Source organism: Cardiocondyla obscurior, linkage group LG16, assembly GCF_019399895.1.
Source record: "Cardiocondyla obscurior isolate alpha-2009 linkage group LG16, Cobs3.1, whole genome shotgun sequence".
NCBI lineage: Eukaryota > Metazoa > Arthropoda > Insecta > Hymenoptera > Formicidae > Cardiocondyla > Cardiocondyla obscurior.
In genome coordinates, this window is record NC_091879.1 from 3,977,159 (window position 1) to 4,002,879 (window position 25,721).

The 25,721-nt window shown below is 42.5% G+C and overlaps 2 protein-coding genes across 4 annotated transcripts in view; one reads left to right on the top strand and one right to left on the bottom strand.

The window, feature by feature from the left end:
• The window catches only part of LOC139108800 (uncharacterized), a 32,597-nt gene that overhangs the window by 2,838 nt on the left and 4,038 nt on the right, over positions 1-25,721 (bottom strand). The window contains exons 2-8 of one of the 2 annotated variants that reach the window (XM_070667387.1): positions 12,851-12,925; positions 6,281-9,470; positions 5,959-6,151; positions 5,600-5,725; positions 2,714-2,881; positions 1,789-2,031; positions 10-276 (exon numbers count right to left, since the gene is read on the bottom strand). In XM_070667387.1, the coding sequence (XP_070523488.1) occupies positions 10-276; positions 1,789-2,031; positions 2,714-2,881; positions 5,600-5,725; positions 5,959-6,151; positions 6,281-9,470; positions 12,851-12,896 (4,233 nt within the window). In that variant the 5' untranslated portion in view covers positions 12,897-12,925. The remainder of the gene's footprint in view (positions 1-9; positions 277-1,788; positions 2,032-2,713; positions 2,882-5,599; positions 5,726-5,958; positions 6,152-6,280; positions 9,471-12,850; positions 12,926-25,721) is intronic. The other variant, XM_070667389.1, reaches the window with a different exon arrangement.
• LOC139108808 (cyclin-dependent kinase 4) overlaps positions 10,824-25,721 on the top strand; it is a 52,623-nt gene continuing 37,725 nt past the window's right edge. For both annotated transcript variants that reach the window (XM_070667403.1, XM_070667402.1), the window contains exon 1: positions 10,824-12,656. The gene's annotated coding sequence lies outside the window, so the exon portion shown is untranslated. The remainder of the gene's footprint in view (positions 12,657-25,721) is intronic.

Below are 25,721 nucleotides of genomic sequence, written 5' to 3' on the forward strand. Positions count from 1 at the left end.
CATTTTCACCTTTAAATGGAGTGTGGAAATAGCGTACTTCTCCTTAGCCTCCCGCTTCTTTAAGGTAACTTGGAAATCACCGTAAAGTCGATGGCAGTCCGTTACCTCTGACGGTGGAATGTATTCCGTACATTTTTCCACTTCGTTCTCGACAAGATCGGTCAGCATGATAATCACCTTGCACTGCTGCTCCCAAATCATCCGCCAAAAGTCGGTTACGGTCGATTCCATTGGCGCTTGACACGCGATATAATACTTCATGGCATTCTTAGGCCCCTGAAAAAAGAAAGAATAATTTTTAATTAATTAATTAATTTTCTTTTTTTAATTACAAGCTAGAAAATCGGAATGTCGTGTAAATAATTATTTTAAACAATGACTGTTCTGTTGAAACGCGCAATCGTGGTTCAGAGCATTATTGCGATTTTATGGAGAATGAAATGAAATTAATTACACGTCAAGCTGCGTTCCATCGACCACATTCGGCGCGCATTAATGCTTGTACGTTCCGTAATTGCAAGATGTACACACACACACGCACACATCCTATACATATACATATATATATTCGTACATATGTGTACATGTGTAAGGTGGAAGCGTTACGAATGGCGACTTGATTGTATCCGTAATATGAAGCAATCCGAAGGCGGAAGCGATACCATCAGGCACGCTTGTTGATCGATCGATTCGTTCTTAATGGAAATCTCGTCCGTTCCTATCAAATCCCACGCAAAAGCGTCTTAGCTCGTACGAGATAAATGGATTTTCTGCGCCCTTAGGGCGTCGAGCGGCGAAGAACTCTGTGCGATACTTAGAAGAGGAAAAAAAAATCGCGACTCTACCTGTTTATAAAATTTTCTTTTCTGGTTTATTAATTTAACTTATTTTTTTTTCTTTTTTTTTTTTATTCTCACGACAAAGTGAAAATTTCCCAAGCGATAAATTGAAAATTGCATGCCCTCGTCATGCACATTGTGTTTATTAGATAAAATTGTTCGTCGCGTAAATCGTTACGACGTTTTGCGCACGATAGATTAAATTCGCGACGTCCCCTCGCGATTTATGCAACGAAAAAACGATTCCACGTACGTCTTCTTCGAGTATTATTTTTATTAATGGTACTTTCAGCCTTTAAAATGTGCGAGAAGCGCCGCGGTATTTTTCCAAGACAAACGCAGTCTCTTTGACCCCGTTTTGTAAAAGCTATCGAGGATAAAAGACAAACCAGTTATATTCCGCAAACAATTCCTAACGCTTCCGCATCCACGTTCCCAGCGACCAGGCTACAACGCGCTCACTTTCCCGGCAACGTTATGCAATATTCCTTTCCCACGCGCCTCGCAAAAACGCTTTGCTACACTCTTTAACGCTTTAACACTCGTTATGTATGACACGGCTGACGTAATCTGATCTCATATAAACACTCGCTTATCCTAATGACACAGATACAATACGCCCGTAATTCACGTAAAAATGAAACGAGCGCAAGTAGGCCACATATCTTCACGTAAAGATGGTCCCTGTCGACTCGCTAATTAATTGATTCGCGTTGTACGGTAATACGAAGTCCGTAATTTCGAGACCCGGCCGTAAGTCATGATCGAATTCGAGCTCAGGGTATAATATTACGTTTCGTATCGCAAACGCCGTAGGGGAAGTAAAGTCTAAAGCCTCGAACGGCGATACCGCGCTCGAGACGACGAAGGCGGTTCCTTATTAACAGCGAGATACGTTGCTGGACGAGCTACGTCCACGAGATCAGCGGAAACAAAGCGTCTTACTCACCCGCACGTAACTAGCGTTGATGTACTCGGTCAAGGCGTCGTTGTTCACCTTCTGCAACGGCACCCTAGTCTCCGGGAGTGGTATCACGTTCGCGTACCTGTTCTTTAGCTCCGCGCCTGGAGGCAGCTCGTCTATTTTCGCCGAGACCTGGGGTATGCCTGTGAACTCCTCGGTGATTGCGTTAACGTCGTTACAGAAAGATGAAAGTCCGGCGAAGTTAAGGGGATGAGAGGGAATGGCGCTCTGAAATAAGAGAATGCCTTTCACAGAGAGCTCGCGCTCGCTGAAAGAGAGAACGGCTACCTTTCCTCCCTTTGACCGAAGCTTACACGGGAAGCTACTCGATATCGATTAAGAAATATTTTGCATACGTCAATTTTCTAAATTGAATTAAGCAAGATAATACGTTCGAGCTGGAAGAAATTTAACTTTATACACGTAGGTATTGGACAACTTTAATAAAGCGTAATAAATCAGAAGCTTATAACGCGTTCACGTACTTTGGTGCCGTCGCGCAATATATTCTAGCGTAGGGTGGAAAATTTAAATAGGTGCCCAAGCATTTCTTATTCGCTGGGGCGAGCTAATGCATTTTAATTGCCGTCCGAAACTACGAAAGCTTAATATGCTACTCGTTTGCTACATTCTTCCAAAAAAAAAAAAAAAAAAAAAGTATTATTCTTTCGTACACAATTATTTACCTGAACAATTAACTTAGATCTACACTTTTGTAACACGTAACAGCTATAAAGAAAGGAAAATTATTGCTATAATGAATTAGGAAAATGTGTTATTAAAAAGATGCATCGTCGTGGTAGAAGTGCGTACATAGATTCGCAGTTAGACCCGAGATCAACGTTTTAACAGCGCGATGATAAATTCAAACCGTTCCGAAAGAGTTCGCTATCAATCTTCTCAAACTTACCGAATCTTCGAAGGTTGGATTGCCGTAACTTCTCTTCGAGGATCTTGCCGCACCTTTGCGCCTCACGCTATTGTACGCCGAAACGCTGTCGAGGCTATATGCATCCAAGGATACCGGTCGGCACCGCTCTCCATAATTGAACCTCGTTTGCCTCTTTCTCATTATGAACTGCAAGCAGTTAAACTCAGGTTAGACGGGCCGTTACATTCGACGAAACGAATGGCAAAAACTAGCCTCTTACTGTTCGCAACTTTGCAACTCCACTCGCGCTTTATAATTATAACAGTACGTAACATCATCTACATATACTCACGATATCCCGAAATGCAGTGACGGTTAATTTAGAGACCATGCACTGAATGAAAAACTGCAGTTCGGCAGCGTGCAAAATATATTTACAAACGATATATAGGTGCGCCACGGATTTATAAATTTAATTTAAGCATTTAGCATATCGACGGTAATTACTGTAGATTGTTTCCCTTCGTTAATATTTGATAAGCGGTCGTTCTTATGGTAAGATCAATTACGAGGCGTAGACAATTTTCCTCTTTCCGCCTTTGAACGTAAATCACATGTGTCGCATGTATGTACCGCGCCGGCCGGTTTTGCCGATGACTTTTTTCCTCCCCCGTTCTTTCATCCTCTGTCTCTGCCGTTTAGAATCACGTATGCTATTAGCCGATTTCGTCGCAGAAAATGTCGTATCTGCCCTTTGTCGAAGCTAACGATCGTCGGCGTATATCGAACGTAAGAATTGCAATTTTAAATCGTGCATTTTGATAAGCCCATTTTTTTGCAATTAAGCCGCGACGCGCGTATTACCAATTACGCCACATGACCGACATATCCGAAAAGAGATCGAGGAAATCTCGCGACGGTCAGCGAAATGAAATAACGCGTTCGAGACACGTAACGAACAACGGGCCGTTTCGACATCGTCATTCGCATGCACGGCTAAGACCGTAAGAGACACGCCGCGTTGACGCTGATCAAGTGCGAAGCGCCGTTTGTTAGTCAATCTAATCAGCCATTCAAGGCTGGACAACCGCGTGCGCAAATGACATTTCATTTCTTCCGGCAAGAAGACGTTCTCGAGTACTGCCTGGTTCTTAAAAAATATAATTATTTATATTCCTTTACGTGTAGCAATAAATTTATTCTCGCATCGTACTTCCTGTCCGTAAAAAAAAAAAGAAAAAAAATATATATATAAATATCGTTCATTAAATGGTACAAAATAATAAAAATTAAATTAATCTTTAAACTCGCTGCTCGAAAGGAGCCAAGCGAGAGAATAAATTAACATCGCGATTTATTTGGCAATAATTAGGTCTCCGCGTTCTTATTTTTGAAATAAGACGATTTAATTTTAATACTATCGATTTTGTATAATTGAATAAAGCTGTTAGTTTTCTAAAGATGCGCCTGGACTCCTTCTCGCGGCTTGAAACGCCGCTCTCGCGCTTAACTTGCCGATTTAATAGAGTTACTTGATTCGCTCATTAAGAAAGATTGCTTTTGCAACGGCGGGAATACAATTTCGAAAATGGGACAGTACCGTTGCATTTCTTAACGCTGCAGTAATTTTCTTTCTCTTCTATATTAATTGATTTGTTAAGTTAGGGCAGTACAGATTATTCGCCTGGCGTTACACGACTGCATTACGCGTTGATTAAAATTAATTATCGCACGCTGTACTAGTACGGTATTAATGTTACTAGTTCTCGGAGAAATCGTCGTTGCAGTAGATTCTGTAAGGATCGTTATTATCAAAATAATAGCGGAACACGTTCCAACATCGAAGTTACGTAATGCGAAAGATATCAACGTAATAATTCCTTTTTTGTTTCTCTTATTTTTTTTTTTTTTTACAATCTTCGCGATCTTGTCAGCATCTTAAAGACTTGAATTATATTCTTATTATTCTTAATCCTCGCACAAATGGAAATACCCATTACGCGATAATACAATTTGCAAAAGTCTTTCGATTTCCTCGTACGGAACAAAAATAAATCCTCAGCCGAGACTTTTTTGCGCGCGTTATGAAATAATTAGCTTGCATTTGGCATGGACCGCAACCGTGTACAATGCGTAGTATCACACAAATAAACGAAACGCTGAGATAAGCGCAACTAAAGGAAAAAGTCGCATAATAAGCCGCCATTATCGCAAGGCAAGAAGAGAAGAGAAAAAATAGGAGAAAAAAAAAAAAAGAGAACTCGCTTGTGCCGCAAGGTATTACGCGTGCACGGCTCTCTGTCTTCGTCATCCGCAGCGATAAAGAAGAGAGAACACCGTTTTTCATCTCCCAGATGAAAACATATATACAGGCATGTTATCATGAGCGTATTACGTACACTGCGAGAGAATTATGAGTGTGGACAGATGGACGGACGGAGACGAACCGACACGTAACGTAAACCTCCCGTGAGCAGAGGTTTATCGCAAGTGCGATTTAGCAGCAGATTACGTCAATGAGCATAGATTTTCGCGGACCTGCGCAGCTGTCATCTTAAAATATTAGTATTTCTTGCTTCAAATTTTTAATAACATACCGCGCGATGCATGAACGTAAAAATAAAAAAATAAAACAAGAAAATATATGCGTGCAAAGTACGATATCTCTAAAAAAAAAGTAATATAAAGAACGGCTTAAATAAGAACGACTCAAGCTTGTAAAATTCTTGCGAAAATGTTGAACGAAAATTGAATTAATGACAATAGAATTAAATGACACGTCAAGCAGTTTCTACAGCGCGGAGTTTTTTTTTTTTTTTTTTTTACGCGTACGTTTACGTAAAGAATTCCGAATAATCGCCGCAAATTAAATATGATGCGTAAACATCTCTTAAGCTTTTAAACGCTTGTAATAAAACCGCTTACCAAAAGGCCAGCTAAAAGAACCAGACAAATAAAGGCCACGGAGGAGACTACAACCACTGCTATCGCGTTTCCAGAGTCCGCTTCCGGTACCAGAAGAACCTTGTGGATCTGAAAAGAATAAATGACCTAAAGAAATTTAATAAAAGTATGCTCTCGATAATTGCGACTGTATATAATAATAATAATTAAACTTGAAGGGTATTCGCGAGTAATAAACGATTCTGAGGGTAATAATCGAAGAGATTACATTTACACCAGGAGTGCCGAAGCAAAAGTTATCATAATGGACTTGCGTTGGTGTGTACAAGGTTCACAATGTTCTAATCCGCGCTTGACCTTCTCCGCCGTTTTCAACTTACTCTCACTGGGAAATTGGGAGACACCTTGTATTGCAAACTTGGTAGAATCTTCGTCATGCCGGCGTCGAACTTGCCGTTCTCGTCGACGACGTAAATCAGAATCGAGATTAGGGAAACTTCCGTGGGCGTCGGTGATGAGTTCTGCTCGGGACAAGGATTTTGGTAGACCATAATTTGTCTCGGCTGCACGGGCCTGCAAAATGTACATTATACGTTATCAAATTTTATCTTTTACTTGTGTCAATCTAAACGTTTATTTTGCAAAAAAAATAAAAAAAAAAATAAAATAAAATAAAAAATAAAAATCTCGCGAATCACTCACTTATTCAGCTCGTCTCGCAGTACGTCCGCGAGCGCCTTCTTCAGATCTTGCAGCCTCGGGCAAATCTCACGCAGAGTGCCCTCGATAACTAATTTAACCAACAGTGTAATTTCGTCTGGTGACAGGGTTTGAATACTTTCCGTTATCTCCTCATCAGGTGATTCCGTAAAGCCCGCCGTATTCCAAGGTATTACCGGCTCTAAGGTGCTCGTAGCCGAAGGGCTCTTCGTGATGTTAGTCGTTGTCCCGACGCCTATATTTGGGGAAAGTTCCGTCGTGCCCGGAGCGGACGCCTCAGTGATATTCACGTTGAAACTTGAATTCTTAGACTTTAAAGGATCCTCAGTAACGCCGGAGGCTGCTGCTGCGTCGGTGATAGCGGCACTGGTGGAATCAATAACGCTTACGGTAACTTCGCTCCTCGTCAACTCCGTGCTATTGCTCACAGAAATATCCTGGCCGTCTAAAGGATTTCTAGTAGTTTCGTTGTGCATATCCGATATTTGGTTCGTCGTCGGAGTCCCATCTTCGGTCGTTATCGGAAATTCGGTGGACTTTTCTGATTTCGTCGCGGTAACCGATTCTTCCGTCGAGCTGTTCGTTACGGACGGATCTCGAATTGTGGTCCTCGAAGGTACCGTTTGTTCCTCGAAAGTTCGCCCTTCGATATTTCTTTCCGTCGTATTAGCTCCCAACGATCCCACCTCCGTGAGGCTGACGAACTCGAATTCGACGGACGTCGTTGTCGGAATTGAAGATTCGTCAGGATTTAAAGTGACGGAGACGGATTCGGTGGTTTGATTAACGCCGAAAAAAGGTTGCAGCGTAATGTTCGTCTTCGGCGTCGGTCTCGTAGAATTTTCAAAGGTCGTAGCAGACGTATTGGTTTCCGCTCCCGGCGACGTTAAAGTTTTAGACTTGTTCGTTTCCGTCGTCGCGTTTTTATCCAACGGAACCGAACTTGTGGATTCAGTAACGACAAAAGTTGACCGGATCATCTTAGCTTCCTCCGGTTCCATCTGAACGTCGGTATTCAAAGACGTCGCCTTAGATGTATTCGTTTCCGTGGTATGCAACGCTGACGATTCTGTCGCTACGCCAGAACGTGATTTCATTTCCTTGCCATCTGGAGTCACTTCCGTTATTCCATTTCCAGTTACATCGTAGCCTTCGTTTCTATCCACAATCACTTTCTCCTCCTCCTTCGCACTTGATGCGTCGCTCTCGTTTGACTTCGAGCGTTTCATTTCCGTAGTCTTCACGCTGCCATTAAATTCTTCCGGAAAAGTTCTATTCGCCGGCTCGGCATCGATCGAAACAATCGGAGTCGCAGTCACTGGCGTCAAAGAAGAAAGGCTTTTCGTCGTGGAACTTGCGGATTCGTTTACACTTTTCTTGTTCGATTTGTGCTGTTGAATGCTGTTCTCTATCACAACCGACGGCTCTGTAACGACGAGCTTCTTTTCCGATTCTCCTCTCCCGATTGTGTTTTCGTATGCGGAAGTTTCCTCGGTGGCGTCGTCGCTTTTCTTTTTCAATTTTAAATTAGCCTCCGTTACAACTTGAAGCGACTCCTTGCTGGACTTCAAATACGGATAAGGCCTCTGCTCTATTTTTTCCGTGCTGTTTCGCACACTCTGAGTGACCGATAGTCTCCCGTCGGTTCTCATTGACGCTCCGGATTTTATTTCGCTGTTCGGAAATTTATTAACTTCGGAAAAGCCAATAGTTCTACCCTGCGGAAGCAGACCGGGAGTGGTTTCGAAAGTGGATGAGGTACGCTCTTCAGCTTGCACGCTCTGAGTCATCGTTTCGGGCAGCTTCACCTGGCTTTCAGGCTCTCCTATTGACTTCCATTCTTCCACATCGCTCTTAGTAGTCACGTTAGAAAGAGAAGTATCCGCGCTTTGCTCAGGATAATTTTCATCCTTCGCATTAGCGGCTCCCTCTTGAAGTTCATTGGCACGAGAATCATTTTTCACGGTGTCATTCGCGGTGGTAACGATCCTCAGCACTGACGCGTGAGTCACGTTCTTAACGATTTCTACTTCGTCTTTCGGATCGGCTTTTTCGCGCGACTCATCCACGTCGGCCGAATAATTTCCCGCCCCGGCTTTGGGATCTTTCTCCGTCACAGTTTTATAGTTGACATAAGTGTCATTAGCTAATGAGACGGTTTTCTCGTCCCGCTTTTCATCGTTCTTCTCCAAATCAAGTGCTTCGGACGCAGTCGTTCCTAGATCGTTCGCACCTTTTTTAAATCCCGAAGAATTTTCACCGTGCATCGTAGTCGGTTCACGATCATGTGCCTCCATTGTATGATCCTCCGCTTCCTCTTCCAAGTCAGTCACGATCGTATTTTTGTCCTTTCTCGAAACAACTTCCTTATGATCGAGCTTTATCATTTTCTCCTTCTTTTCGTCGGGTCTGACGGCGCCTTCCGGCGTAGATTTCGCGGTCGTCGAATGAGGATCCTTGACAGATTTGACGGTCGATATTTCTTGTTTATTCGTAGCTACGTCATTTTCCTCTTCATATTTCACGGAGAACTTCTCTCCTGCTTCTTTCGTCTTCAAAATATCCGTAACGTTCGCGATTAACTTCTCGTTGACAATGTTTTCCTTTGTATTCGGAGACACGATCTTGGTCGTATTGAATTTCTCACGGCTGAGAGGTTCTTGAAGCGCGTCATCTTCTATGTTCTTGCTGCCCTGCTTCGAATCGTTAAAAGATAGCTTCGCAGTCTCTTCGGTTACTTCGTTCTTACTCGAGAGCCTGAAGAGATCTTCGGAAACGACTTTTGTGCTGGTGCTTTTCCCGGGGCCTTCAGCGATCTCTCCGTACCTCGGCTTTCTGCTTCCATCCGGCGACGTACTTTCCAGCGCGTCGCTCGATTTTTCTACGTGCAAATTTCCACGCGTCGTTACGTCATTCTTTTCTCCATCCTGATTTGCGCTGTTAACGACACTTTGCCGTGATCTATCATCCGCGTCATGACTTTTTCGATTCGTCAGCTCGGCACGTTCTCCATCTTCTTCCGCGGATGATCGATTTTGATAAATAGCAGGTACTGTTGTCAGAAGTCTCGTGAGTTCCTGAGAAGTCGATACTTTTTGAGACTCAGATTTTTCGATAGCCGACGCCTCCGTAACTTCCGCCGCCGCATTGTCGAAGAGTAGCAGCAAAGTTCCTGAAACAGCGCAGTTCGATTTTGTAACTTTAAAAAAAAGCTCACGCCTATCTTTTTAGGACTACAATGTTTATTTTATATTCTTTTTCTTCTCTCTTTTTTATTTTTGATCACAAATATGCTGACAAGCACTTTGGTTTGGCGCACGAAAACAGAAATGCTTCGCGCGCTCATCAACCGCAGGATCTGGTTTTTCTCGATGCGAAAAAAAAAGAAAGAAAAAAAAAAAGAAAAAAAAAATGTAGCGTGCGTAGACAAGGCGTTTAACTGTTCGAAAAACCGGTTGTCCATGGAATTACCGGAGGCGAGCTCCTTCGAAACTATTCACGAGGTTCTGCGATACAGTTCGCGTTCTGCAAATTGAAAGCGTTCGCGCGACCGCCGGCGAGAGCGTGCATTTGAATATTAAACAGACCTCGGAATTATGCTGTGACTTCGAATGCGTCCTCGTGTTTTGCTGATTTACGTCGATACGAGACGGCTGGTTACTTCGAGCACCGCCGTCGAAGCCGAGATAAATTTATTTTATTGGCGTAGACTCGCGGTAAAAAGTCTTCCACCTGACTTCTACCTCGGTAACTTTTATCCGAAGGGCGCTGAGAATATTTTTTATTTTTTTTCAGAAAAATTGCACCACTCGTTGGAAATGTATCATTTATTTAAAACAATAATTGCTCCGCTGCAAGTCGAGTGAACGGTATACCTAGTTATGCGGCGTACAAATCTTTTAATAATAGATGTCTTTTAGCTCATTACTTAACACGCGATTCCTTTAACGTAATTACTGGGAATTTACACATTGTTCTCTGATCGTATGGTATTGTGCTCGACAATGCACGTAAGTGCACACTCGCGAAAGTGTTAATTTTAATGCGCATAAAATAACGCGCGCGCACGAATTTATTTTCTTTCTTTTTCTTTTACTGCAACGGTGTTAAAAAAGACGGACTAGACTGTTTAGATTTCTTTATTCGTAATTGAAAAATAGTTGCACCACGTCGGAAACATCGTCAAAGTAATTACTTTATTATAACCACCTTATTATCCATTGCATCACCGGCTCAGATACGCTTATCTCGCGAACGTTAATTCCAGGTAATTAATTTAAACTCGCGGGAACGTTGTCGTTGTCAGACTTAAGATCCTTCCGAAGGAATGCAAATAGAAAAAAATTAAAAGATCGGATTTAGATCGGAGAGTGCGTTTTATGTTATGTTCCTCGCGAGTCGAAAAGCGACGCTCGAGGCTGAGATGGAAAAACTTTGCTGACAAACTGCGAGTTACAGTTAACATGCAAGCAGGCTCGTTGCAGCAGACCTAACAGTACTTGGTGCAGTCACCTCGATTGGCAAGTTTTACATCACGCGTTTATACAATGCAACAGGATGCAGCCGAGAGATGCTGGCTTATTCTCCTCCACGGCAATCCGTCACGCGTGCGGTATAAAAAAAAAAAAAAAAATAGCGTCTATAAATTGCTTGGAAATTTATTTTCCATTTTTTCCTTGAATAATTAGAGAATAGCATTTTATTTAAAAAAAATTGCGAATTACTGTTAACGATCGCTTTACTGCATTAATATATTCTGTGTAGTAAAAAAGAAAAAAAACATTTTTTAAGGAACAGAAATATATTCGGATTGTTAGATTTTTTTTTTTAGGAAAAGAAACTACCGCGAGGACGTATTTTTAATTGCTTTACTTACCGTTGATCTCGACGCTTCGACAATTCCACACGGACTCTCATCGTGAAAAATACAGTGTTCAATTGACGAACGGACATATTGCTGTCTCACTTTCGTCGCGGTAGTCTCTTTTCCGCAAAGGGCCGAAATCTTCGACTGTAACTTCAGTCTAGTTGCGTAGGCCCGGGCGTGCGGACGTGTTTATTATTGCTACGCAATTACGCGTGTTTTCACCCGCGAATAAAATAATCTCGCTTACGGACAAGCGTCGACGTCGTCTACTCGGGTACAAGCGAACGTTTTTCGTACCCTGTGCCATTCCACTGATTGTTCTGTACTTAGTTCCGCGTCTCGAAGTACCTCAGAATACAAAGGTTACGCGGAAAACGTAACGATCGGAGCGACCAATCATCATAAGTGCGCCACGTTCGGCATTACCGACTCCGCATCACCCGCCATCTTTTTCAGCGACATTCAGCGGGTTGTCTCACTATGTTCACGGTAGTTTTTTTTCCCGCGAAGGGCCGAAATCTCTGACGGCCATCTTAGTCTAGTTGCGGAGGCGCGGGCGTACGGACGTGTTTATTATTGCTCCGCAATTACGCGTGCTTTCGACCGCGAATAGGATAATTTTGCCTACAAACGAGTGCCGACTTTGTCGGCTCGGGTACGAACGATCGTTTACTGTATCGCTGGGCCGTTCCACTGATCGTTCTGCGTTTCGTTTCACGCCACGAAAAAGTGCCCCGGAACGCAAAGGTTAAAAAGAGGGCGCAACGGTCGGGGCGACCAACCTAAAGTTCGCCATGTTCGGCAATACCATCCCGCTTCACCTGCCATCTTTTTCACCGGCATTCAAGAAGTTTCGTCGACCGCCATTGTGAGATCTGCATCTTTCCCGCCTTCTTCATCGCGGCCGCGACTCTCGTCCCGTATCGAGCAAGAGACTCGAGGAACATCACGAAGACAAAGTGCGCGGGGAACATTTAACATCGCGATCCGCCTCGTTCGCCTCTTGATACAAATCCTCGACGTTCGTGCCTTCGACGGGAATTGACCGAAGCGGTCGAAGAAGAAGAAAAGACTCGGACATCGTTTTACATCCCGAAGTGGTTTCCTGTGCCGAGATCGAGGACGATTCGAGCAAAATCCCCGGTGGAAATGGACAACTACGAATATCGAGAGTGGAAATTCGGACAGCAGCTGATCGTTCGTCGCGCTTAATATCAGTCGTAAAATATCGCCGCGATAATCCGTCAGTCTTTCGGGCGTTCGTCTCGCGAGTGTCAGCTTTAGTGATCAGTGACGGTGATTATAAAACAAAAGCAGAGCAGTGTAGTGTAGTGTCCAGTGATTCGGTGTGCTACGAGATGTCAGGATAATCCGGAATACTGCCGCGAAGGAGGGAAGGACGGAAAGGAAGGAAGGACGGACGGACAGTCGGACGGCAAATCTGACCTACCTCAACCTAACCGCTTCATCGCTAACCGAAAGCTTCAAAAGGTAATTGAAACAGCAATACGCCTTCGGCTGTAGATTACTCGATTGCAAATAAATAATTATAATCAATGCCCGAATCTAATAACGCACGCGAAGTAGAATTTCTTGAAAAGAAAACGTCGCGCGCTGTTAAAAATAATTTATCCTAAATAAGAAAAGTTTAAATATTAATTTAAAAAATTAATTTTAAAACTCACCTATGCATACTCCTAATACGAAGGCGAACGTTCTTCTTCGCGTCATTTCTGACCGATAAGATCTTCCCGCTCAATCTGCAACAAAAAAAAAGTACAATGTCGTTTTAAGAGCTCGTGTTAAAACTGCACAAGTATACATTCGTCACTTCACCGTTTTATAATTATTAATAAAATGCTCAGCTTCGATAGAAAAAGCCCGCCGATAGAAAAAGATAAAATATTCGCGAATGATAAACTATAAATATTTCATGTCGACGGTACCGTGCCCGCCGATTGATATTCAAAGAAAAAGTGTCGGCTAAAAGCTCGGGGAATGGATACCGCTCTCGCTCGAGTATACGTATATTCAAACGCAATTTTCAACATTGTGAGGATGACCTCGTTTACGACCCCTCCTGCCACCTTAGGGAATATAACATAACTCCAGTCCGCAATGCAGCTCTAGGTTTATTAAATGTTTTCATCTTACGTTAGCCAGCGTTGTATAAAGATGCTGTACAGTCGGTCAAGGATGATCAACAGATCTTCGGGTAGTCTTTCTTTCTATTCAACCAGCCGTGCTCGAGCCGTTCCATTTTCGTAAAGAGAATAATAGAAACTTCTCACAAAAAGAAAAGAAAAAAAAAAAAAAGAATTATTCTTTACACAATCGGAATCTGCAAGGCGCGCTTAAAGACGTAAAACAGTTTTGCTTCGACTGTGTAAATAAGACGAAGTCGTACCGAAGTTCGATCGCGATTACTCATTTTCTATAATATGTAGGCTGATGCGTTCCGGTAATTCAACGCCTCGTTTGCCGCACGAACGCACCGTGCTAGCATCGCGCCGGTGACTCTGATCGTAGAAAGCAATTGTAGAAAGTATAATTTGTCGCTGACGTGTGTGGAAAAAAAAAATGCGTAATTTAGCTAACAAAAGATAGGTTCCCCACGGCCGTCCGGAGCGGTTTCGATTATGCGGCATTGAAAATCCGCGTCGCATGGAATTTTAAAAACTCAGATGTTGCGTCGCGAAGTAAGCTGGTCCATAACGATGCATGAGATGCAATGTGATATGAAAGATAAAAATTACGTTGACCGGCTTTTTCTCTTTTGTCCATTTGCCATGATTATATTACACGTAATGGTTCCTCGCTTAGCTTTATAAACTGGATGTTCCGCTTTATCGCCCTTATTTCAAGGCACGTCACGGCGAGCTCGCTCATATTCCTTATTACTTCGGCTCCCAAGAGAGCGTGTCCAAAGTATCTATTAAATATCCTAGGTAGTCTGCGGCACAGTGTCAAATACTGGCGTAAGTGACGCTTCATAAAGCAACGCCGTTGAATCGAAAAAGCGTAATTTCGTTTTACGAGTGAAGACGTAATTTTAACGCGGCGTGTCGGTCATTCCAGATATTTAATTTATTAAAAATCGCTTATTTAAAATAAATGTATTTTTATCGAAAAAAAATATATATATTTAAATCTAAGAACAATATTCGACGAGGCGATTCTATCGGTATAAAGAAGTAAGATTATTTAAATATATTTCCAACGAGTAACGCCGAAACAAATTATACATCAGCCTTGAGACTGTAATAAGTTCCAGGCAAAGTACATAAAAGAGATTGAAACTCTCCTGCAGTATCAGGAGCGAAGAATTTATTCCGTTGGCATCGAAAGCAAATATGTAGCAAACGTATGAAAACGTCGTCTTTCCTGTTCGCAAAACGTTGCGCGCGATAAAATATCTGTAATCCATTCTGTTTATTCTCTTTGTTCGGAATAACCGCGATGATGTTCGGTATATATTTATGTCTCTCACGGTGCGCGCAAGCAGGAATAAATTTAACACGGAGGAGGAGATGAATAGAGGCTCGCGAACATCTCTATCCAATTAATTATCACGTGAAAGGGTGAAATCGGGAACTGCGAGAAACATCAAAGTGCACTCTTAGTCATCTGAACGGTACATGCGCGCCGGATTTGTAAGCTACGAGCGTCTGCGATGCCAGCTCGCGGAAATCATTCTGCCAGTCAGTGGCACCAAAGGAGGCCAACCTCAAGGCTTGTCAATTAAATTAGTACAAGTTAGCTCGCCTCGGGGACAGAATCTAGCCGCGCAACAGTTCCATGTTCCGTTATTGCTCGCGCATCTCTTTGTGCACGCGGGCAGGAACTTTGAACGCCGATTCTAGATGTTTCGTCTAGGTCTAGGATATCGGATCCCGCCGTTTACCGTGACCCAAATATCGAACGCCAAACGCTGCCCGGTCACTGTGAACCTAATGCTTCGCGGTCTGCGCTACGCCGTTGCCATTTGCGTACGTCGGTAAACGCTTTCTTTATTAAAACTTCGCCGCGACGATTTGTTAATGTGTAATTAAAAAAGAAAAAAAGAGAAAAAAAAAATGTTTAAGTTTGAAAAGTACTTCTGTAACTTTAACTGTATAGAAAGGCCAGCGCACTTCTCTTTCTTTTTCTCTCTCTCTCTCTCTCTCTCTCTCTTTGCCTCATCTCGTATCGCTTCCGTTACAGCGAATGCCGTTATTGTGCCGAATTGATCTGTCGCAACTACGTAAAACTATATATACCACACTTTCATTCGATGACGATTCAGCATGCACGAAAAGCAGAACATATAAAGCATGCATTTTCCATCAATCTTGCTGCCTTTGTTTCCGTTGATTGGATCGCTTTTCCGCACTCCGTCGCGAAAAGCTTTTTCCCGGCCGCGAATTGGGCCACTGTGTCCCGTTCATCTCTCCGGAACGTGAAACGTATCGAGAGATAGTAGAAAGTTTAGTGTAATTTTTAAATGCCGATGTGTGTTACGACGAGCTCTGAGTCACAGCGGCGGATATCCTCCGCGTCGAAGAAATCGCTTGTACATTGAGAAGCAGGTACGACGTTTGCTAGCGAACGCGACTTTAGCGTCGTTGTGCGTCGAGTTTCACACGTGCCGCGTGTATGTACCGCGCCGGCCGGTTTGCCGATGATTTTTTTTCTCCCCGTTCTCTCATCCTCTTTTTCTGTCGCCTAGGATTACGTACGCTAGCCGCTGTCGCCGCAGAAAATGCTAAATCTGCCTCGGTGTACCTCGGTGTACGGAAAATATCTCGGTACTATTGCAACATTCCCCTTTTGCTGAATCTGAACAAGTCTGCTAGATGTAATCTCGCAAACTTGTCTTCAGACTTCAAAGTTACGGGTTACATTTTCTAATTATATTATACTCTTGTACAATTAAAAAAAAAAATTTAAAAAAAACCCAAAAAGAAAAATAACGCCTACAAGTTCGAAAAATCAGGACGCTGCGCGGGCAATCGGTAAAAGTTTAATTACGCAAAAGTCTCTTTCGCTTCGGATGTGCATAGAAACTTGCGAAGAGCGCAGATAGGCGAGGGGAAAAAGAGAAGCTGCACTTTCTCCTAGCCGCGGCGAACGATGCGGTACGAAAAGCAGTTTACTGAAGCAAGAACGCGAAACGCCGCGAGCTGCCGCCCGACTTGATCCATCGTCATAGCTTACGGAAAAGTGAAATACACAGATTTCTAGCACGCAAACCATCCCTCCGCGTCGTTTATTTCGAGGCGCGACGCGTCCCAAATGCACACAAACCCCGCCCGCGGATTTGCGTTACTCAACTTCCTTCATTTACATGCTAATAGAACCACCGGCGACTCTCTCGCGGGTAGTTAAGGGCTCATTGTTATACGAAAGAGTTCGCGTAATTCGAGCGTGCAAATTTCGTTGCCGTACCGCGCGTACGTGCACTTTCTCGCGTCTTTCGAGAACCGTACTGAATATCGTTGCACGTTAAAAGTGGGCTACGGTATAACTCAAACGAAATATTACACCAAGATGAGCAGTTACCAAGTTAACTTTCGGATCCCCGTTAGAAACGAGATTGAACGTTACTTAGAAAAGAGAGAGAGGAAGAAAAAAAAAAAAGAGAAAAAAGGCTATCGGTCTGTAGAAGTCTAGAATATAAATGGCGGATCAGCGGTGCATGTTCCTTGTGGGTGTTTCATTGTTGACTGAAACTGACCGCGGTTTTTTTATTTCATCGTGTTTCGCCGGATGTGGTGCACACGGGTGCACGCTCCACTAACTGCAACGTCCGTCGCGACGTCTTCGCGTTTCTTGGCCGCGAAGTAAGCGCTAGGGCGAGGGAAAACCAGTTCGGACCAACGGTGCTAACGGGTTCCCTTTTTTTTTTCTTTGTTTTTTTTCTTTTTTTGCGCAACTAATATTTGCGAGATATGTAGCGTGGAAGATGAGGACTTCTCGAACGTCTCGAGAAATGCATGAGAGTGCTTCCTAACATTTATTTTAGTTTTTCTATTAAAGTATAACGATTTAAACCGGCTATTAAATAAAAATATGATCGCGGAAGACGTTTCGACGCAAGTAGAAAAAGTTGTACCAGATGCTGCAAGTATTAGATTTAATTGATAAAAATATTATTTTTTAATTGATTTATTTCATCATTATTCAAGTAACTGTAATTAAATACGCAGCAGGTTCGATCATTAATAATACCAGATGTATATTTAATGGTACAATAAATGTATATTTGTCTCCATTGGAAAGATATTATAACAAAGGGAAAGAAATTTGCTTAATGGGTTAATTTTCGTAGCAAAATATATTTATTGACTCCACATAAAATCACGCATGAATTGAAAACCGTGAAACACATGCTTGATTGAATTGTACAATTTAATTATGAGAGATAAATTTTTAAATTACAATATTTTTCTCGTAATTCAATTATACATAGGGGAAAAAAAAAAAAAAAAAAGGAAATTCGATAAGCAACGCGAAACAAATCTGTCGCTCGTTAATTAATATATTAATAAATACTCTGAATATTCCGTTATTGTTAAAAAAAAAAAGTAAAACACATATCGATTGGCGCAACACGGGAAAATTCAGTTGCAATTGCAGTCGACGTGGTATCATTTTGATTAGGGTCGTAATGATGCGATGCGCGACGCATCGGCGAAACAGAAGCGGCGGGAGCGGCCGTCAAGTGTCGTCAATCGAATGCAACGTGAATGTCAACCGATGACGGAATGACACTCGGATATCGATTCTCTCGTTCACGGTCGGTCCCCCATTGTTTTGCCGAGCGCGCCCACGTTTGTGCCGCGAGTCGCGACAAATTTGCATTAATGAGTAGTTTATGCGTGCACTGCATTTTATGAATATGGCTATGCGGAAACGTTCGATCGATTGATCCGTGGACGCGCTACGAAATTGCGTGCGTTACGCGAGCTGGAAAAAAAAAAAAGAGAAACATAATCGAACGCATATGCTGCTCGATAGACTTCCTCGCGGTGATGCAAAATAAATTCTCATGTCAAGGATAAAGTAAACTACGAGCGTATATTAATTAATTAATACCTTCGCAACAGACTCGCGCTCTTCAATGCCCTTTTTTTTTTTTTTTTTTTTTTTTTATCAGACCCATTTTTAGATCCGAGTTTAAAAAGGAAAGGCACTTTTTCGTTAAATATCTAAAGAACTTTTCCCCATCGATCGGAAGCAATACCGAAATGCTCTCCGCCGACCGTATTTCAAACGAGGAAACGGCAATCGTCCTATTTTCCGGTTCGTTTGGTAACGCCACTAGGGAAACAACGTTACGTCACTCTCTAAAACGTTGTAATAATTATCCTCTTTACTCGCTGAAACGTCGAAGAAGCCGGAGCGCCCACCGCCTTCGCGCTTCCCTGAATGCCAAGGCGCATTGTTTCCCATTTTAACTGCTAAAGTCACATCAAAGTTAGCCACTTGATCGCAACCAAGAGCAAGGCAATTAACTAAAAGTTTTCGATCGAGTATCGCGTTTAAATGAGTGTCTTTAATTTCAAGATAAGTCTATCTCGCGAGCGCGATATTGTTATCCGATATTCAGCATAGCCGCATCGAATACGAACGAGTTAATAAAAAAAAAAAAAAATGCCACTTCTACGAATACGCGTATTTGAGTACGTCGCTATTCCGATTAATTAAATCTGGCGCTGAAAGGTAATTAAGCAGCTATGTCGAATAATAATTTTCATCGCGTGCGGCCGATTTGCGCGAAACGGCAAACAGCTGGCCGAGAGTCGCGAGCCTTAAACGACCGAGCGAAATATTCATCGCTGAATTACGATTAAAAATAACATTCATGGCCGCGACGGATGTTACCACGTTATCAGATAATTACAGATATCGCGGGTATGTATCAACGCCACCGCGCGCGGCCTGATTTGCTTCACCGACGCCGGGAGGCTTTCGCCGTAATGCGCTTCTGAAATCGTCGTCTTGTTTGCAGAGTGCTTTTGTTGCCGGGGGGGGGGAGGGCACTAAACAGATTGAATTATTATTTCGTAGACCCATCACGCCGCGGCGAGCATCGCGCGTAGATACGAGTATGAGTAACAGTGTCGAATACGAGTGCTCAATTATCCAATAACGAGTTACGGCCTTGTCTTGCGTTGCCGAACAATGACGTCCCATTACACTCTCTTTAGTTTGTTCGCCGCCGAGTGGATCACGGGAGAATGCTCGCTTCGAACGCGCTAAAAAGAAGACAAAAAAAAGAATATGTTTATATACATACGCCGATTTTATATATATTTATACAAATCACGTATACATTTGAATGCAGTATGTATTTCGGTTCCGCGGGACTAGTCAGCTCATTCGCCTCTGCGATAGGAATCACAAGTGATACGGGTAATGATAATGATAATGGATAATGATACGGATAATCTAGGTATGAATTTCGCTCCGTTGCCGTGCGTTAACTTCAGAGCTAGCTCGAAAATACAAGAGATTTTTAATTTCGCCAATTTATCAGCACTCGCGGCATCCTTTTTTTTTTTCTTCGCCGCTGCCGTCTATCCTCGCTTGACGTGCCGCTGCTAATTAGGAGTGCCACGGCGTATTACGATCTCCCGTAAGACCCCCGGCCTGTTCATTGTGTCACAGGCGAGTAACGTCACTCGCATCGCGCGAAAGCAAATTGCAAAATAGCGATGGGGACCGCGAATTACCGTCACGAGGAGGGCATTGTTCGCGCGAGGCCGGCATAACGACGTTTCTCCGTGGAAAATATTCCCAGGATGTTTCCACGGGCGTGAATCGGACGATTAATCGCGTCGCATCTCGTCAGATATCCTTTGTTCGATAATACCCGACATTCGCGTTTTATTGCCTCATCGGCAAACCTCCGCGCGTTGGGTACATAAGATGCGATTAGCAATTATAAATTGTTAAACAGGACTGTTAAACCCAACGTCGAATAATAATACTAAAGGCTATTTTTAGAGGTAAAGATTAAGCGTCTGCTGAAGCAATCGTTTTCTTTTTTTTTTTTTTTTTTTTTTAACGAGATACAAACGAATGCAAATTAATTTATGAATTCTTTTTCCTTTTATTTGTTAATGAAATAAAATGGCGTTCGAAATCTAAATAATTTCTGGTCGTGCGTTGTTAGGGACACAAAGGAAAGTGTGGCATAGCCAGCAGGCACGCAATGTCTGTCCGGAAGCGGAGTTTCGTTTTTACGAAGTAGTGAAAGTTGGATTAGTCGTAACATACAGCGGCTACGGCGCAATAAAAATTTATGGATGTGCAATTTCATTGGGGCTTTATTAATAGCTCGTAGACGTTACGCATTTGTTGAAATATTAAATTCACGCGTGGTTGGTTAATTAACATTCAACGTTGGTCTCGTTTCGCGTAAAATATTTTTTCTTTATTTTACTTTGTAAAAAAAAAAAAAATAATAGTAATAATAATTTTCGACCGTTGCATTTGTAGAGCAGTAAACAAGTGGCGTACAAAGAGTTCTTTAGAAAGATTGAACGATAACTCGCTTGTAAAGCACACAGGAAGGAGAATAAAATATTGTAGCCATGACATCTGTTTGATAATCCTCTGCCCTTAATTACCACCCGAGAATACGCTTCACCGTGTAGATAAATGTTATATAACGTAATATTATCGCTTAGCAATGAGAGAGAAGAGAGAAGTACGCTGACACTGAAACAATATTTTACTCCGGGTTAAAACAACAGAGGTAGAGAAAGAGAAAGATAGAGAGAAAAAGAGAGGAGAGAGCGGAGTTGATAGCGGCCACGGCTCTCTGAAAAGTAAACCTTGGTTCCCTTCGCTGCAAAGTAGGCTCATCATTGAAATTCATTAACGCGTGTGTACATGACGGAACGTCACTCGTGATATGAAAATAGCGAATTAAAAAAGAAAAAAAAAGAAATTGAAGCTTTTACTTTGACCGAGTTGATCGTTCACGTTAACAGCGGTTTATTTTATAACGCACGAATAACATTACGTAAAGGCAATTAAGTAATAATTATTTATTCGCGAAAAGGTAATTTTGGAAAATGTTACGTTAATTATATTAACGCGTTGCAGGCACCGAGTTGTGTCACGGAAATTTCAGAACCGTTTCGTTTCGATAATTTTGATTTAGCCACGGCTGTATATATATACTATATGAATATATATAGTATATGCCACCTCGGCTCTCGACGGCGAGTACCAAATTGGCGTTCCAATAAAAGGATTATCTGGCAATGTTATCGTGTTAATCTGCGAGCAAGATAGCCGTCCACTTCAATGTGTTTGATTTAATGCGTCGCGCGCGCACGCATATTCACGTGACAAATCACGGCGGAATCTTTCGAATAGTACGGTACTAATATAGAGAATTGCCGGACGTGGTTGACGCGCGATTGAAAATAGACGCTTCCGGTTTCTCCTTAACGCGTACCGGCCGTAGCACGTAATGTGTGCCACGACGACTCGCTGCGGATTAAGCTCCCTTCAAATCGAACCGCAGCACCGAAAATCGAACACGGGTGGGTCGCGAACCGAGTGATATCCCTTTGCGATATTCCATGGCATGCCGGAACGAGAAAAGGCGCGAGCATCGCGAGCAAAAATTCCCACGGCATATTTCGCAATGGCGCGATAGACAAAATTCCTTTTAACTGCGCAACGATTAAAGGGGGGGGGGAAACAAAAAAAATTGCCAGATGAGCAATTCAAACGCGGCATTTACGAGTGCACCCATGGAGAATGGGAGTAGGCGCGCCCTTCTGTGGCTGTTATATTCGCGTAGATCGAGCATACGGAGAGGCTACGATTGCACAGACCCGACTTAGCTTCGCCAGTCACTTGACCTGACATTTTAATGCCATTACACAAGTCGCGGCTACTCGTTACTCTTTGTCCGTGCGGCACGGGATGGTTATTTACCGAGGCGACGATGTAAATGGAAGAAAACAAAGCCCGATTACACGTACATAAAATGTCTTTTACCACTGCGTCATTTATTCGCGCTTGATAGTATTTTCTCACCTGGAGCTTATTTCGAGCTGCTAATTTATTCTTCTCCCTCTTGCGAATCTTATGAACGAGCGACGGAAAGAAATCGAGTCGTCCAGAATTAGCGGCGAAGTTTGCTACGGGTCGAGTCTATAATATCTTTAGTTCAACAGGCGGAGTTTCTCTCGTGTCGATATTTTACGACCGCCGCGATATTTTGAGTGAAATTATTTATGACCTCGCCAGTCCACGAAAAAGCGTACGATGCATTATGTATTGTCGGCTTCAAATCCGCTTAACTGGTGGACCATTTGATAAACTAGCACCTCTGTCGCTATGATGAGCTTAATGCAACAGCGAGCGCGTTGAATAATTATAATAATAATTAATGCAAGGGTCGTGCATTGGATAGCAAAATACTTCTGTGTACTCTCGTGAAACCGAATCGATCGTCGCATTGCGTATTGACGCGCGAGATGTTCTTACGGTGTCCGGTGACATATTAACTCGAATGTTTCATTGATTGCCGAGCGGCTAGAATATTATTGACGTTGACGTGACTCATGCAGTATCAAAGGCTTGGATATCGATATAAAAAATCGCCGGTTCAAGTTCCGAAGTTTCAGCACCCAAAAGGGAGCAGCCGCGGAATTATTTATTAAAATACTCCGCCCCCGTTCATGTTTTTCTGGTTAATAATTCATACGAATCTCTGGCTCGCATGGAGAGGTATTTTTTTTTTTTTCCTTTCTTTTTTATTTATTTTTTTTTTTTTTTCGTTGAATATTTTGCGCAATCTCACATGACGTCACCGTTTTACAATCAAATATTGTTCAAAATCGATCAAAGATCTTAAACGCTCTTACCCGCTAAGTAGAAAAAAATTTTCCAATTTAAGAAACCATCTCGATCCGAACAGACGATAGAAAAATAACCCGGTATGGAGTTCGAAAATGGATTTTACGTATCGTGGCAAAAGTCATTTTCAATTTGTAGGATTTTTATTTTTGATCGTGATCAAATTGCCGTCGTGCCGTATTGTACATCACAATAAACTATATTTCCATATCCCTTACACGGTGCGGGCACCGCATACGTACAACCGCAACTTTAATTGGTACGAAATTGGTTAAGCTCAGTCAGACGTGTGTCTATGTCTACGCATACCCGCATATATACGTACGAATGAGTGTGCGCGCGTGTATCTGTGCATGCATGCGACACATACGCGCCGCGCGAGTGTGCGTCCGTCACAGATATTAATTCCAATGCCCCGACAATGCGACGGAATAGCCCATCTGATCGTAAAATGAAATGACTCATTGTGCACGGTATTACGCAAACAATGACATCGAGAGAGACGCGCGTTAAAATAACAGAAGTAAAAATAATATCAGTTGTATGATAAACGTAAACAAACGCGGGCGGACGAGTGCTCTCGCAGACGGTTTCACCGTGAAGTAAATCAGATATTAATTTTTAAATAAAGATATCGAGATTTAAATGGCATTATACGCTGTGTCTGATTTACGAATACGTATACGTGCGTTATAAATTCCTTTAATAATTCAGATGCGTTCCAACGAAAATGTTTCGTCGTTAAAAGCTTACGAGCGCATCGCCGCGATACGCAGGGTATTATTATTTTAATAGCGTTTTAATATAAAGCCCGAAAACGTTTGTTACAACGTAGGAGCAACAGAAACATTAATAACAGTGAGGACTCGCGCATTAATCGTTACTATCGCCGATCATTATTGTCTTCCACGAACATCGTTTTCCTCGCGATCTTATTTGCATATAAATTCCAGACGAGGTGCAGGTACATACATTATTGCGTTTTTATGCTGCGCGCCGAGGGCTCGAGGGCTTTGTCCTACGGGTGCACAAATTAAAAATCATAATGACACTGTCGCGTTGCGTGTGCTCGTGAAGAGAATGTCACGTCGTAGGGGCATGCGTACGCGAAGGCATGTGAAAGAAAATAAGCTGAGAAGCTGCGCAGGGAGGCGACAAAGAAATACGGATAGACAAGTTTTCTTTTCTTTTTTAGTTTTTTTTTTATTTGTAGAAAAACTTCCTACGTTAGTTGAAAGTTTACGGGTTGCGAGGTTCTCACAGATTCGTCTCAAAATTAGAAAAATCACGTAATTTTAAAGCATCGTTGAAATATTTTCGGCACGAGTGTCATTAAATATTATTAAAACGCGAAAATACGTAAAATGCTTTCGTAATGACGTTGCGCCGCGTATTCAGCCCGCTATTTTTGCACGAATTTATCAAATTAATTATCGATGGAAAAAGCTACCGGCCTAAATGTGCCTTAATGGAAGGGAAAACAAACTAATGTGACCAACGAACCGCCGGGTATAAAATGCTGTGCGAAGAGGAGGACGTAACATTTTTCTATCCGCCGTAACGTAGCGTACGTTAATAAATCTGATAATGTACCGGATAAAGTTTATTTTTCCAAAGAAAAAGGGACCGCGGCAATTACGTTTCCTGCCGTGCAGCATCGCATGCTCGCGCTTCGTTTCCCAACCGACGAAGGAGAAAAGATTTCATGGAAGACAGTGGCAGGCATTCCTCGCATTGCTTGGCACTGACGAGTCATCTGCCACGGTTATACAAAGCATTTTCATTCCTTCGATTATCGTGCGGCGTGTCGCGAATAGGCAATCGACAAAACGTTCACGGATTTACGATTACACAAATAAATGTAATTGATTCCCAAAAAACGTTACGCTTCATAGAATTTAATTATTTTCTAAGCCCTAAAAAGAAATTGCTTTTAATACAAAGCTGTCGGTAACGAAGTTATTTATTCCCCCCAAAAAAAAGCAAGCTGCAACGCGCGACGCAGTCGACATTTTCAATATAAATTCGCGTCACGGTATCAGCGTGGCATACTGCGATATAAAAACGCGCACCTGTATACTCCGCCCGATATAAAAGCGTCGGACAAAAGTCCGGACGAAAATTCGACTGTGTAATATCCTTTCTGAGCCAGCTAAAATACGCAGCGCGTTGCGAGAGATATTTATCAACGGAGATTAAAACGGGACATCTCGCGTGTATCCAAATGTACACCTCGCGTATTCGGACACGCGTAAGATTTTGGACCCAGCTTTTCGGATCTGCTGTACATCCACTGCTCGCTCTGCCGTGTAAAAATCTGACGGGAAAGAAAACGAGTAAATAAATTTAAAAAAAAATAAAATAAAATAAGATCGTTTCTCGCATTTGACGCGGTATGCAAAATCGATCCGCAATCAATCCTGGTGAGAACCTCGGTATTCCGTGAGCGCTCATTGTAAATTCAAATAGCAGATATACGCGATCGTAATACATTGTAATTGCAGCCTGATTAGGATCTGAAAATGCGGATAATTGCGTCGATTCCTATCGCGCTTCGAATCAAATTGTTGCACCGATGACCGTAATATTCAGTATTATTTGATAAGCAGTATTGTAACAGACTGTACATAATGTCCTAGATTTCTCTCATTTATGATTTCTTTGACCAGTTTAGAGCTCGCTTTA